General features: G+C 48.1%; 1 protein-coding gene across 3 annotated transcripts; it reads left to right on the forward strand.

Moving 5' to 3' along the window:
* Positions 1-30: 30 nt before the first annotated feature.
* Positions 31-12,235, forward strand: Gstz1 (glutathione S-transferase zeta 1). 3 transcript variants are annotated; one of them, XM_051149701.1, is made up of 9 exons: positions 31-173; positions 5,600-5,651; positions 6,742-6,809; positions 7,309-7,389; positions 7,692-7,817; positions 9,098-9,176; positions 9,851-9,903; positions 10,826-10,875; positions 11,493-12,235. In XM_051149701.1, exons 1-9 carry the CDS (start codon positions 159-161, stop codon positions 11,617-11,619), a joined length of 651 nt encoding a protein of 216 aa, XP_051005658.1. In that variant the 5' UTR covers positions 31-158; the 3' UTR covers positions 11,620-12,235. The 3 variants fall into 3 exon arrangements, with proteins under 3 accessions (XP_051005658.1, XP_051005664.1, XP_051005662.1); XM_051149705.1 differs by lacking the exon at positions 31-173 and adding an exon at positions 5,288-5,379; XM_051149707.1 differs by lacking the exon at positions 7,692-7,817.
* The last annotated feature ends 250 nt before the right edge of the window (positions 12,236-12,485 follow it).

Here is a 12,485-nt window from a genome sequence, read left to right on the forward strand (position 1 = left end):
GCTCTTGAACTACTACTCCCAGCAGCGCAGGGGACGGGGGCGGGGCCAACCCGACGGAGAAAAGCCCATCTAGTCCAACCCTCGCTCTTTGGACCCAGCTAGGCTTCAGTCATCTTCTAGTCCCGAGAGCTGACTTTCTGGGCTGGCCGACGTGCGGGATGCAAGCCGGGAAGGTCTGTGCCGCACGTCCGGGGGATAGGGTCGCTCCTTAGAAACGCGGAGAACAGCTGGGGGGCAGCGGGGGGCGGGGCTGAGAGCGCGCCCCCTTCGCGCGGCTCCACAACGACTCCCGGCGTGCCGTGCGGCGTTCCCTGACACTGTGCACCTGCGCGCTGGCATTGCTGAACTAGCTAGATTGGGTCCGGAAGGGCGAGCTGCTCAAGCATTCCGGGTGGCGTCTAAGTGGCGTTTCCCCTGCTTCGTGTAGAGCTTTTCTAGGACTTTCAAACCTGGTTCCTCACTTTGCAATTGCGCGGTGCTCTGCGTACCTCTCTCAGGTGGCCTGTTAATCCAGGCTTGCACCAAGGGCAGGGGGAAGCTGTGACGCTTTAACGTCGTTAACAATCACATGTGGCGTCTTCCCAGGTTTTTAATTCTGTCTTTGTTTTGTTGGTTTGGTTTTTAAGAAATAATGTCGTGGTATGCAGTCCAAGCTGACTTTGAACTCGGGGACTGCTTTCGCCTTCCTTGTTGCTGGGATTCCAAGCCGGGGGCATCTGGAGCCTCCTGGCTTTAAGTAGTACCTCTCTTATCTCTAGTCCACCCTAGAGCCGTTGTATTTAAGCTATTGGTGGAATAGGGCAGAGAATCTGTTGTGTAAAGGACTCAGTTGAGTCTCATGCATAAATTTTGAGACCGTTATGGAGGAAGGTGGCACATTAGAGACAACGAATTGCATCAGGTTTATGTTGTATAGATTTTCCACATACATGTGATTTGGAATTTTAATCATGTACACGAAATGGTATAAAAACAGCTGGGAATGTATGTAGCTCTGAAGTAGCCCCCAGCCTAGACTGAATCTCCCCCCAACTACAAAACCGCAAATAAATTTAAAATAGTTTGAGCCAAGCATGCTGGCACATGCCTACAATTCCAGCACTCGGAGCTAGAGGCAGGCAGATGTCTGTGAGTTCAAGGCCAGCCTGGTCTACAAAGCAAGTACAGGACAGTCAAGGCTACACAGAGAAACCTTGTTACAAAGAAACAAAGCAAACAAAAACAAAAATAGCCAGAATGCGCATTTGAGCTGGAAACAGAATCCTTCCAGGTGTGCTGATTAAATGGACGTTCTACTTGATATTAAAATGTAGCTGTGCAAGTGCAAAAAAAAAATCACTTGGTTGTTCCTGCTTAACTGATTTCTCTTCCCATGATTTCCTTATCTGTGGTCAACCTTGGTTCAAAGGAAACCTTGGTTCAATAGAAATTTTCAGAGACAAAGTTTTAAATTTCAAGTCTTTTTGAGTAATGTGGTGAACTCTCACACAACAAAGGTGACACTACCCACCCATTAAGTCACTTAGATGTTCAGCACTTGGGCTGCCAGCATATTACAGTGCTTGTGTGAGTAACCTTTGTTTTACCTACTATTGACCTCAAAGCTCAAGATAATGATCTTGGCAATTTTACTATAGTAACTAATAGTTAATTATTAAAATTGTTCTATTTCATTATTGTTGGTAATCTTTTATGGTGTCTAACTTATAAATTAAACCTTAGGTACGTGTGTTTGTGTGTATATGATAGTTGGTATCAGTTTGGCAGGATCTAGTGTCACATGAGAGAAAAGCAGCATCCAGACACAATGTGAGACAGTTTCTCAGTTGGGTCAGCTGGGTCAGCTGGGAAGGATGGTCTTTATCACATTAATTGATGTGGGAGGGTGACACCATCCTCTGGATTGAGTCTGAGCCCATAAAAAGGAGGAAGTTAGCAGAGCACCAAGGTAGTCATTGTTCATTTCCTGCTGTGGCTGTGATGTTACCAGCTGTTTCAGCTGCTCTCCTCACCCCCCTCCTCCCATGCTGGACTGTATCTTGAATTATATTTCAAAATAAACCACTTTTCTTTAGGCTGCCTTTGTCAGGATAGTTTATCAAGGCAACAGGGGAAAAAAAAAACACTAAGATGACATATAAGAAAAAGCATAACAAATATATAGTTTTTGGGTCACACATGGTTTCAGGCATCCACTAGAGGTCTTTGATGGTATGACCTGAAGTACAAGACTATAATGTATAGATAAGAACAGAAATCACCTAAGAGATTTGGTTTCCTACTTAAGCGCCATAGGGAGGGGAGAAGCAGTTAACCTGACTCTGGTCACCCTTGGTACAATAAGTTGTGTAACACACATTACATAAGGCGCTCTACAGCAATTCTACTCATGTTTGCTACTCTCTCTCGGTCAGTGTCTCCATAATCTCTCTTGGCCCAGCACTCCCTAGCCTTCCTGGGTAACAAAAGAGATAGCTCTCCAAATAAAATCCATTTGTGGTCTCCCAAGTCCCCCAAGGACAGTCATTACATTGAGTATCACTTGTCCTGTGTGCCAGGACCGTCTTCACTTTCCCCACAGAAGGGAACTGCCCTGAGAGAACCTGGGTCCTACCTGTTGCCAGTGTACTCTTCTGGAACACTGCGTTGGTGGACAGGGACAGGGAAACTGGCTCACATAGTGTCTTGGGATAAGGAGGTAGAAGGAGGAGAGGGAACTTAGATGAAATGTCCGTTGCCTGTGGAGTGATAAGTCATGAGTGTCAATTTCTGTTGCATCTTTATGGAAATTGTCCATAGGAAGATCCACAAGGGCCTCTTCCTGAGTCCTGCGGTGAAATGGCTACCCAGGAAGCACCAGAGGAATTAATTTCCAGTCTCTTTTAGATAACACATTCTAGGGGCCCAAAGGTAACAAAATTCATGACAGACCAGAGGGTATACTTGGTCTAAAGGGGCCATTAATCTGCTCTACTTAAAAGCCTAACTCCAGTGTCTCCTGAGGGTTTGTTTGTTTGTTTGTTTGTTTTCCAAAACGGGTTTCTCTGTGCAGCCTTGGCTGTCTTGGACTCACTTTGTAGACCAGGCTGGCCTTGAACTCACAGAGACCCACCTGCCTCTGCCTCCTGAGCGCTGGGATTAAAGGTGTGCAGGATCACCACCCAGCGTCTCCTGGGCTTTTTTGTTTTGTTTTGTTTTGTCTCCTGAGTTTTTAAAGGAAAAAAAAGAGAGAAAATTTGTGTATGAAATATCTTGGTTTTAAAATATTGACAGTTACCTGAAAACTTAAACAAACAAACAAACAAACAAAAAAACAGTGCCCCCTGTTTACAATTAAGTTTTATTACATCCAGATAAACATACCATAAACTGAGAAGATTGTAAAAGTACACTTAACCATACCTAAACCTTCCAAACATACAACTTACTCTAGACCACTGTACACGTGTTCAAACACTTGAATTAGCCCAAAGCTACACAAAACACAAAACCTTTTTGATTCTGAAATGCAGACTACCTCATGGATACATATCCACCACCGCCCCCAACCCCAACAACTGTGCTGTGGGTGGAATCCAGGGCTAGGCAAGTGCTCTACCGAGGGAAGAGACAGGGAGAGAGAAGGGCCTTACATCTCCTGGGATCCAAGGGACCCAGCACCACAGGTAATCATTCTGTAGCCTGATGGGACATAAAAGAATATGCAAAAATACTAGCCACAGGGACTGGAGGGATGGCTCAGTAGCTGAGATCACTCCCTGAGGACTTAGCTGTTCACAACCATCGACAACTCTAGTTCAGGGCATCTGACACTTTGTTCTGGCCTCTGTAGACACCAGGCATGTACATGGTGCATATACACACATGTAAGCTAAACACCTGTGTACATACAAAATAAAAATAGGTGCTGGAGAGATGGCTCAGCAGTTAAGCATACATATTGCTCTTACAGGGGACCAGATTTCAGCCGCCAACCCCTACATCAGACAGTCTGATAGGACTGCAACTCATCTGAATAGACACATAAGCACACATATAATATAAAATAAAAATAAATCTAAGAATAAAAAAATAAAAATAAAGGGGTGGTGGTACTAGAGTGATGGCTCAGTGGTTAAGAGCACTGTCTGCCCTTCCAAAGGACCTGGATTCAATTCCCAGCACCTACCTGACAGCTCACAACCATTTATAATTAATCTGAGAATAATAAAATATTTTCAAAGAGTTAGTTTTGTTATTTTAATTATGTGCATTTGTCCTGTCTGTCTGTAGGTATGTGAGTGTGAGTGATGGTGCCCATGGAGACCAGGCATTGAATTTCTTGGAGCTGGAGTTACAGGCGGTTGTGAGCTGCCTGATGTGGGCACTGGAAGCCAAACCCGACTCCTCTGTAAGAGCAGCAAGCAGTCTTAACCACTGAACCATCTCTCCAGATTAAAAAAAAAAAACCAAACTAAAACCAAAAGCACTCACAGTAAGGTACACTAGAGACTATCATGTTTTCCCCCTAATAATCAGCCCACAATCACTGAGCTGTAGCTAACTGCCACTGCCCAGCCTAGGAAAAGGCCAAAATTCAAAATCTGAAGTACATTTACTAAACTTTCTCATCATTATAAAGTCGAAAAGTTGTTACGTAGAACACTGGTAAAGTGGGGCCATTGGTCCTGTGAAATCCAGACAGGGCCCTTGGGAACCTCTAGCTTGCAACCTCACCTTTGTGGCAAATGGGCATATCTGTTATCTATTTTTATGAGGTCGTCTGAGAGTGGGGAGCGTCAAGGTGATAGACCCCAAAATATCAATAAATAAGAGCTTAGGGCAGACTGTTGTCTTTTTGTTTGTTTGTTGTTTTGTTTTTTTAAATTTATATGTATACAGTGTTCTGCCGCCACGTACTTCTGCCCACCAGAAGAGGGCATCAGACCTCATTATAGATGGTCATGAGCCACCATGTGGTTGCTGGGAACTGAACTCAGGACCTCTGGAAGAGCACTCAGTGCTGTTAACCTCTGAGCCATCTCTCCAGCCCTTAAGGCAGCCTTTTATTTTATTTTATTACTAAAGAACTGAAAACAAGAGAAGGCAGGAGTTCATCTCTGGTCCTACACGGCTGCTCCTGGACCCTATTTTACCACAGACTTTACCTCAAAGCCATGCTACACTGGATAAGTGCCAAACTTGCTCCAGCCAGGAAGAAAAGAACCCTCCCACAAGTTAAAAAGATGCCCTTTCAGACCAGAGTTCAGGGTCCTCTGGTGCCCTCTGGCCTGCCTTTCCCATTGGCTCTTGGGACCCACCCCTTTGTGTTCCTCCCCGGCCTCCCAGCTCTGTGAGAGAAGACATTCCTTGGGAGGCCACAGCACTATGGCTGACAAGGTAAGGTTGGCAGAGCTAGGACCCAGGACAAGGCCTGAGTTGCTAAGATTGCAGGCCCGAGGAAAGAGGAGGAAGAAGGCCCTGTGTAGTGAGAAGAAACTGAATCTTTTGCCTGCCTCTGCCGGGGGGCTGGTGCTTGCTTGGGGGAGAGGGGAGTGGGAGGCTACGGCTGGAAACCTGCTAGGCCTGAGGTAATGTCCACCTCATCCTCTCTCCTCAGCCTGTCCTCTATTCCTATTTCCGAAGCTCCTGTTCATGGAGAGTTCGAATCGGTAAGAACTCAGCTTCTGGAGGGGTGGAGTGGAGGGGTAGGGGGCGGGGCGTGGAGCAGAGGACTTCATACCCACCCCCATCCCCCAGCAACGAGTACCTCTGTTTTCCTGGAGCCGCTATCTCTAATGTCGAGTCGACCCAGAAAGTCCAACAAGAGGAGAGTGGGAGTGGGAGGAAGGGGGTTGTTTTTGTCCCTGGGAGGGCTACTTCCGTCACTCCTGATCCCCTTAGCAACCACGCCCAGAGCAGGTTCACAAATCCAGAGGTCCCTGGTAACTGACTGGGGAGCAGCTGCCTCCCTCTGTTCTTACCTTATTTGATCTGGCTGATCAAACAGAACTGTTTGGAGTGGACCGCAGAGGGCTCAGGAGAGCAGAAACTAGAGCCCTCTGCTTCAGGCCGGCTCTGACCCTTCACTCCTCCACTGAGCGCAGCTGTTGGCAAAGGCCACCATCATAGCATTGCACACCAAAGAACTCCGTGCTCGGTGCTCTTGCGTGCATGGTTCTCTTTCCTCCTCAGTGACCACAGGAGCGGGGGACAAAGGAGACAACTAAGGCACAGGAAGGTTAAGTAATTTGCCCTTGATTATGCAGCAACAAAGGCAGTCCATGCTCCTTTGCTTTGCTTTGGCACCAGCAGTTGAACACAGAGCCTTGAACGTGCTGCACTCATGTCCTTCCACTAAGCGATAACCCCTAGTCAAATCCCACACTTTCAACTACTGCACAGTGCTACTTGACAGATGGGAGAAACTGGGGCACGGTCATATACCTAACAATTGGATATAGTAGGAATTGAACCCAAAGAGCCTGTCTCCAGTCTTGCCTTAACTGCAGAGCCATCATTGGTGACTGTCACCTACCTCACAGGCCTTTCCTGGGCCTCAGAAGCTCTACCTTAATGAGCCAGAAGTCAAAGCACTATGAATGCTGTCTTTGTAAAGCGTGCATGCTTTGGCCTCTCTCAGCCTAAGTTTTACTACAGAGTAGAGCTGACCAACAGAGAGGAGGCTGCTGGCATCACCCTGGGAGGGCTGTCTTTGAGTCTAGCCAAAAGTCATGCCCTGAATCCTCTGCTCTCTCCTAGCTCTGGCGTTAAAAGGCATTGAGTATAAGACAGTGCCCATCAACCTCATAAAGGATGGGGGGCAACAGGTAAGGAGGCCATCCCTGGCCCACAACATGAGGACCAGACCTTGAAGAGTTACCACATGGAGTGCTGGCTGTCACCTGGAGGGAAAACTGTAGTTCATGGTTCCACCAGCTGTGAGGCTGCTGCTGGAGCTCCTGAGCAGCAACAGGAGCCATGGGAAGGGCTTAGGGCCTTACTTTTTGAGGGTATGTGGCAATGGGGCCTTTCATCGGATGGCACTAGACCTCCTAAATGGATCAGCTGAGGTAGGAGCTGACTTAGTGGTCACATTATAGGGGTACAGGGAAAGCCGTAAAGCTAGACCACTAGGATAAAATTTGTATCTTAGGAGCCTAGGATACTGCATGGATCCCCAGAGATTAGCCTGGTCTTAGGAACCAAGTCTTTCTCCAAGGACAAGAAACGGGAATTGGTGCTAGGTCTACAGTTTTCCTACTTGCTTGGTTCTGCTTTAGACAACTCAAGCAAGGCCACCCAGTCACCATGGCCTTGTCTCCACAGTTTTCTGAGGAATTCCAGACCCTGAATCCCATGAAACAAGTGCCAGCCCTGAAGATCGATGGAATCACCATTGGCCAGTCAGTGAGTAGAGGGCTTGGGGGTGGCAGAGTGCTGAATGAGGGGACCTGACATCTCTTCCTAACCCACAAGTGACTGAACACCAAGCATAATAGGGTCTCACTAACTATATGGTAGAGGGAAGGAGAGAGGAGGGCTGAGCTGTGGGCACCCAAGTTCAGCAAGCTCCCCAAAATGCCTTGACAGTGCTCTAGTTAAGGAGGGCAAAAGAGGAAGTAGCGGTACCACTGCAAAAAGCGGGTTTGCTAGCCTCTCCCCTCTGGGATCCCAAGTCCTCTTCCTGTCTCAATGTTCCCTCTGGGCAGCTGGCCATCATGGAGTACCTGGAAGAGACTCGGCCTATCCCACGGCTTCTGCCTCAGGACCCACAGAAAAGAGCCATCGTGCGCATGATTTCTGACCTCATCGCTAGTGGCATCCAGCCCCTTCAGGTTAGGCACAATTACACGTGCACCCTTGTACACCTCCCTCACCTTTCATATTCACAGTGATGAGCCACAGTGAGGTGATCGGCTTGGGGGGTGGGACAGGGGACAAAGAAAAACTCTCAGGGGCCTTGGCCTAGATCACATGTTTTAGGTTTCAGTTTGGTTTGTTACAAATTGAAGGGTTATAGCAGCCCTTTGTTGAGTAGGTCTGTTGGTGTCTTCTTTCCTAATATTTTTCATCATTAGTGTATTTTAATAATATATCATTTAAAAGTTAAGATACATAAAATTTCAGACATAGGGGCTCTACACACTTAGTAGACCAACAGAGTGTAAACAGAACTTTTCATAACCACCAAGAAGCCAAGAAGGTCCATGTAAATTGCTTTATCACCATACCTGCTATTTCCCCTGGTCTGGCTCTCAACCCGTCTCCACAGAATGGCAGTACTAGGATTCTTGTAAGGCTTTTGTTTTGTTTTGTTTTGGTTTGGTTGTTGGTTAGTTGGTTGGCTTTTTCAAGACAGGGTCTCTCTGTGTAGTCCTGGCTTTCCTGGACTTGTTTTGTAGACCTGGCTGGCCTCAAACTCATAGAGATCCTCTTTCCTCTGCCTCACTGAGTGCTAGGATTACAGGCCTTTTGTTTTGTTTTTAAAGTAAGTGTTTACCTGTAAAATTGAAGGCAAATATTAAAACTATTCATCTGTGACAACTTCTACTTTTTAAGGTAAAGGCTGTAAAAAGGACCAGTGAATTTACAAGGTGACACAGCTAAGTAGTATCAGAGCAAGGACCAAACGCAGACAGACCTCTGTGCACCTGTGCCAACTCCTGCACCACCTTGCTGTTTTTATCAATAGGGACTGCGCCTTAGTCATAATCTCTAGAAGCTAGTCCAGCACACCTGCCCCAACCTAGCTCCTCCCATATCACACAACTTCTCTTTTCAAGACACCAAGTAAGAGAGAAGTATTGAGAGAAGCAGGCCTTGGCTTGTGGTCACATCTGTCAGTCATGCCAGCAACCTTTGTCCCTATTGCATATTGCTACGAAAATCGCATGGCTTTTGGAACACTTGCGACCACTGGGGCAGCCCAAGAAGGTGGCTTCTTCTAACTTCAGAGCCCTGATAGAAGGAAGGGCCTGATAGCCCAGAGTGGAGTGGAACAGGCAAACAGCTAAATCAGAAAACCACTGAGCTTCCCCGAAGAGGCTTGGCAGAGGGACAAACTCAGGCTGGCTCCCAGAGCAATCACAGATACTGTTTTCTCTTGAGTGTGCAGAACCTATCTGTCCTGAAGCAAGTGGGACAGGAGAACCAGATGCCTTGGGCCCAAAAGGTTATTACTTCCGGTTTTAATGGTGAGTCCTTACTCTGCCCCAATGTGAACTCGTAGGGAACTGACCCTCACAGTTATCTGGGCATCTGTTTGGTTTGGGGGTTTGGGGGTTTTGGTTTTTTCTTCTAAGACAAGGTTTCTCTGTGTAGCCTTGACTGTCCTAGACTCGCTTTGTAGACCAGGCTGGCCTTGAACTCACAGAGGTCTGCCTGCCTCTGTCTCCCAAGCGCTAGTATTACAGGCGTGGGCCACCACACGTGGCTTGCTCTGGATTTCTGAACTAGCTCCCCAGGTTGCTTCGATCTTGACAGTGGAATGGATCAGAGGACAGTGGACAGGCAGGTGGTGGGCTCGGCAAGTGCTTAAGCATGGCTTCAAGCTCTAGAACTTCTGGGAACCCCATACCTGAAGGTCTGTGGTCCCAGAGAACTGGCTGATGGCCCACTGAGCACTCCAGTCAAGAGTGCCAGTCCTCAGTCTGGGAGCTGTTTCCTTGGCCAGCTGCAAGTCTTGTCTATTCTGAGACTAGACAGAGAAGCCATGAAGAATGCTCTTCTTAGTCCTGGCTGTCACATTCCCTACACCAGACTCTGCCCAATGCCAAGCCTAGCACTTCAATGTCTACCTATCTCATAGCTATGATGGCCAAGCCCTGGAAAGGTTGATGTAAATGTTGTCCATGTGGCCTCCCCACAGCTCTGGAGCAGATTCTACAGAGCACTTCAGGGAAGTACTGTGTAGGAGATGAGGTAAGTGCCCCAAGACCTGCCCACTGTGGCCTTCCTGCTGACCTCAGGCTGTCATCTCTCCCGCTTAGACCTAGTAACCCCCTCATCCTAAGGATATACCTGAGGGGGGACCTGGGGCCAGTCTCTTGGTACAAACCTCTGCTCTGAACAGCTCACCTTCACTGCTCATGCAGTGCCTCTAGAACAGCAGATTTCAACCTGTAGTTTATGACCCCTTCGGGGGATGAACAACTCTTTCACCAGGGGTCACATATCTAATACCCTGCATATCAGATAATTACATCTGAACAGTAGCAAATTCAGAGAAGTAGCAAAATTTTGAGGTACCAACAAAAATGATTTTATGGTTGGGGTCACCAAAACATGAGGAACTGTATTAAAGGGTCACAGCATTAGGAAGGTTGAGAACCACTGCAGTAGGGGTAATGTGAGATGTCCAGGCCAGAAGAACACACTTCTGAGTCAGGGAAGTGGTCCAGGCATCAGCTGAAGGGTTGGACTAAATGTCTCCCTTCCTTCCCAACCTGGACAGTCTAGGACTAAGGAGCCCTTGATGCCTGCAGAATGAGGCCTTGGGCCTGTGGTAGTCTGGTCCCATGGTTGCTTCTCTGCTAGAGTCCTCACTAAGTGCCTAGTGGTGGTGGCTTCAACAAGCATGGTGACAGCCACTAACGCAGTCAGACCTTCTCTGGCTACCACAAGGTTGGTTGTCAGGGAAACAAGAACATGGCATGGGAGAAGTGCTAGAGGTCTGTGGGACAGGGGCAAGCAGTCCCAGAAGAGACAGTTGGGGGGGGTGTGGAAAAATGGAAGCAGGTGGGAAGCTGGATTGGCAGCCCTGTACAGTCAACAGCAGACACAGCCAGCCTTGAAGATGCGTCTGGGGTGGTTATCCTGTGCAAACTCCCTGACCTTCTTTCAGGTGTCCATGGCTGATGTGTGCTTAGTGCCTCAGGTGGCAAATGCTGAAAGGTAAGAAGCAGCTCTGCCACTTTCCTTCACGTTCCTCTCCAGTCAGGGCCTCCACATCTGCTACTGGGATAACGTCTCATGTGAACCCTTCTTTAGCTGCCAAGGAGCCCCAGTACCAGGCCACACTGGCTGCCCTGGCTTAGCATAGACACAGCAGAAGGAATCATTGAAATGTTCCTACCACGGCCACAGTAGCCTGAGTGACCCTGTACAGACAGCCCTCGCTCCAAGGAGAAGGTGGCTATTCTAAGGGAACTGCTCCCAAGAATACTGCTATACCCAAATGTGAAGTGTCTGCTTAGAAGTGAGCTCTGTGACTTCCATCCAGCAGCCCACCAGAAGGCGTCATGCTTGCTGTTTGGGGTATGGACACGTATGGAGCATTCCTCCCCTAAAAAGCTTGTACTGTGGGTGCTGGGAAGGGCTGTACAAATACCTGACACCGGAATTAGAGAAGAACAGATGATGAGTGATGCCAGACACCACCACTCCAGATCCACCCAGAGGCCTTCCATGTGGCATGGCCCCTGACTCCAGTCCAGCCCTGCCTCTCTTTTCCTCACTGCCCATGGCAGTGTTCCTGAAACCCTTGGCTTACAAGTGTTTCTCTGCCACAGGTTCAAGGTGGACCTCAGCCACTACCCTACCATCAGTCACATCAACAAGGCGCTGCTGGCCTTGGAAGCTTTCCAAGTGTCTCACCCGTGTCGACAGCCAGATACACCTGCCGAGCTGAGGACTTAGCTCCCAAACCATGGAAGTAGGAGTAGGGTTCAGATGCTGAGTGCCTTAGTTAGGGTTTCTGTTGCTGGGAACAGACAACCATGACCACCGCAACTCTTATCAAGGAAAACATTTAATTGGGGCGGGCTTAGATTCAGAGATTTAGTCCATTACCATCATGGCAAAAAGCATGGCATCGTGCAGGCATAGTGCTAGAGACGTAGTTGAGAGTTCTACATCTTGATCTGAAGGCAGCAGGAAAAGAGAGTGACACTAGGCCTCGCTTGAGCACTTGAAGCCTCAAAGCCTGCTCCCAGTGACCCGCTTCTTCCAATACCTCCCAATAGTGCCACTCGCTATCAATCTATGGGGACCATTTTAGTCCAAACCACCACGCTGGATAAGCTGAGCAGGCCCAGGAATGAGTGAGCTGTAATAGAAGACTTGAACTCTGCTCTTCCCTCAGGAAGCAGCAGAGACTCTTAGAGTCCATGACATTTCTTTGAGACCCCCAGTATTAAGTTTTCTCTAGAGAAATGAAGCTAATAGCACATATCTTCCCTTGGGACTTCATTCTGCCTTAACCTGCTCATCTGTCATAGGTGGGGGTGGGCGGACATGACCTGCTCTAATAGCTGATGCTGTCAACTTGAAAAAAGCCAGTATCACCAGGGAGAAGGGCCTTAAGGGATGTCTGTGGGGTTATATTGGCAATGCTGAGGTGGGAACAGTCACCCATTGTGGGTGGTACCATTCCCTAGGCAGGGGATCCTGGGGCCTGTGAGAGTAGAGAAGGAAGGCGGAGCACCAGCACGTCTGCAGTCATTTTTGTCTTGACTGGATGCAATGTGATCAGCTTACTCACGCTGATGCCTTCCCCACCACGA

This window comes from Acomys russatus, chromosome 1 (assembly GCF_903995435.1).
Source record: "Acomys russatus chromosome 1, mAcoRus1.1, whole genome shotgun sequence".
Taxonomy (NCBI): Eukaryota; Metazoa; Chordata; class Mammalia; order Rodentia; family Muridae; genus Acomys; species Acomys russatus.

Bases quoted from the DNA above. Each gene is read 5' to 3' on its own strand.
- Gstz1 (XM_051149701.1), top strand. The intron at 5,652-6,741 runs GTAAGAACTCAG...GCTCTCTCCTAG, and splicing joins TTCATGGAGAGTTCGAATCG to CTCTGGCGTTAAAAGGCATT. The intron at 9,904-10,825 runs GTAAGTGCCCCA...ACCTTCTTTCAG, and splicing joins AGTACTGTGTAGGAGATGAG to GTGTCCATGGCTGATGTGTG.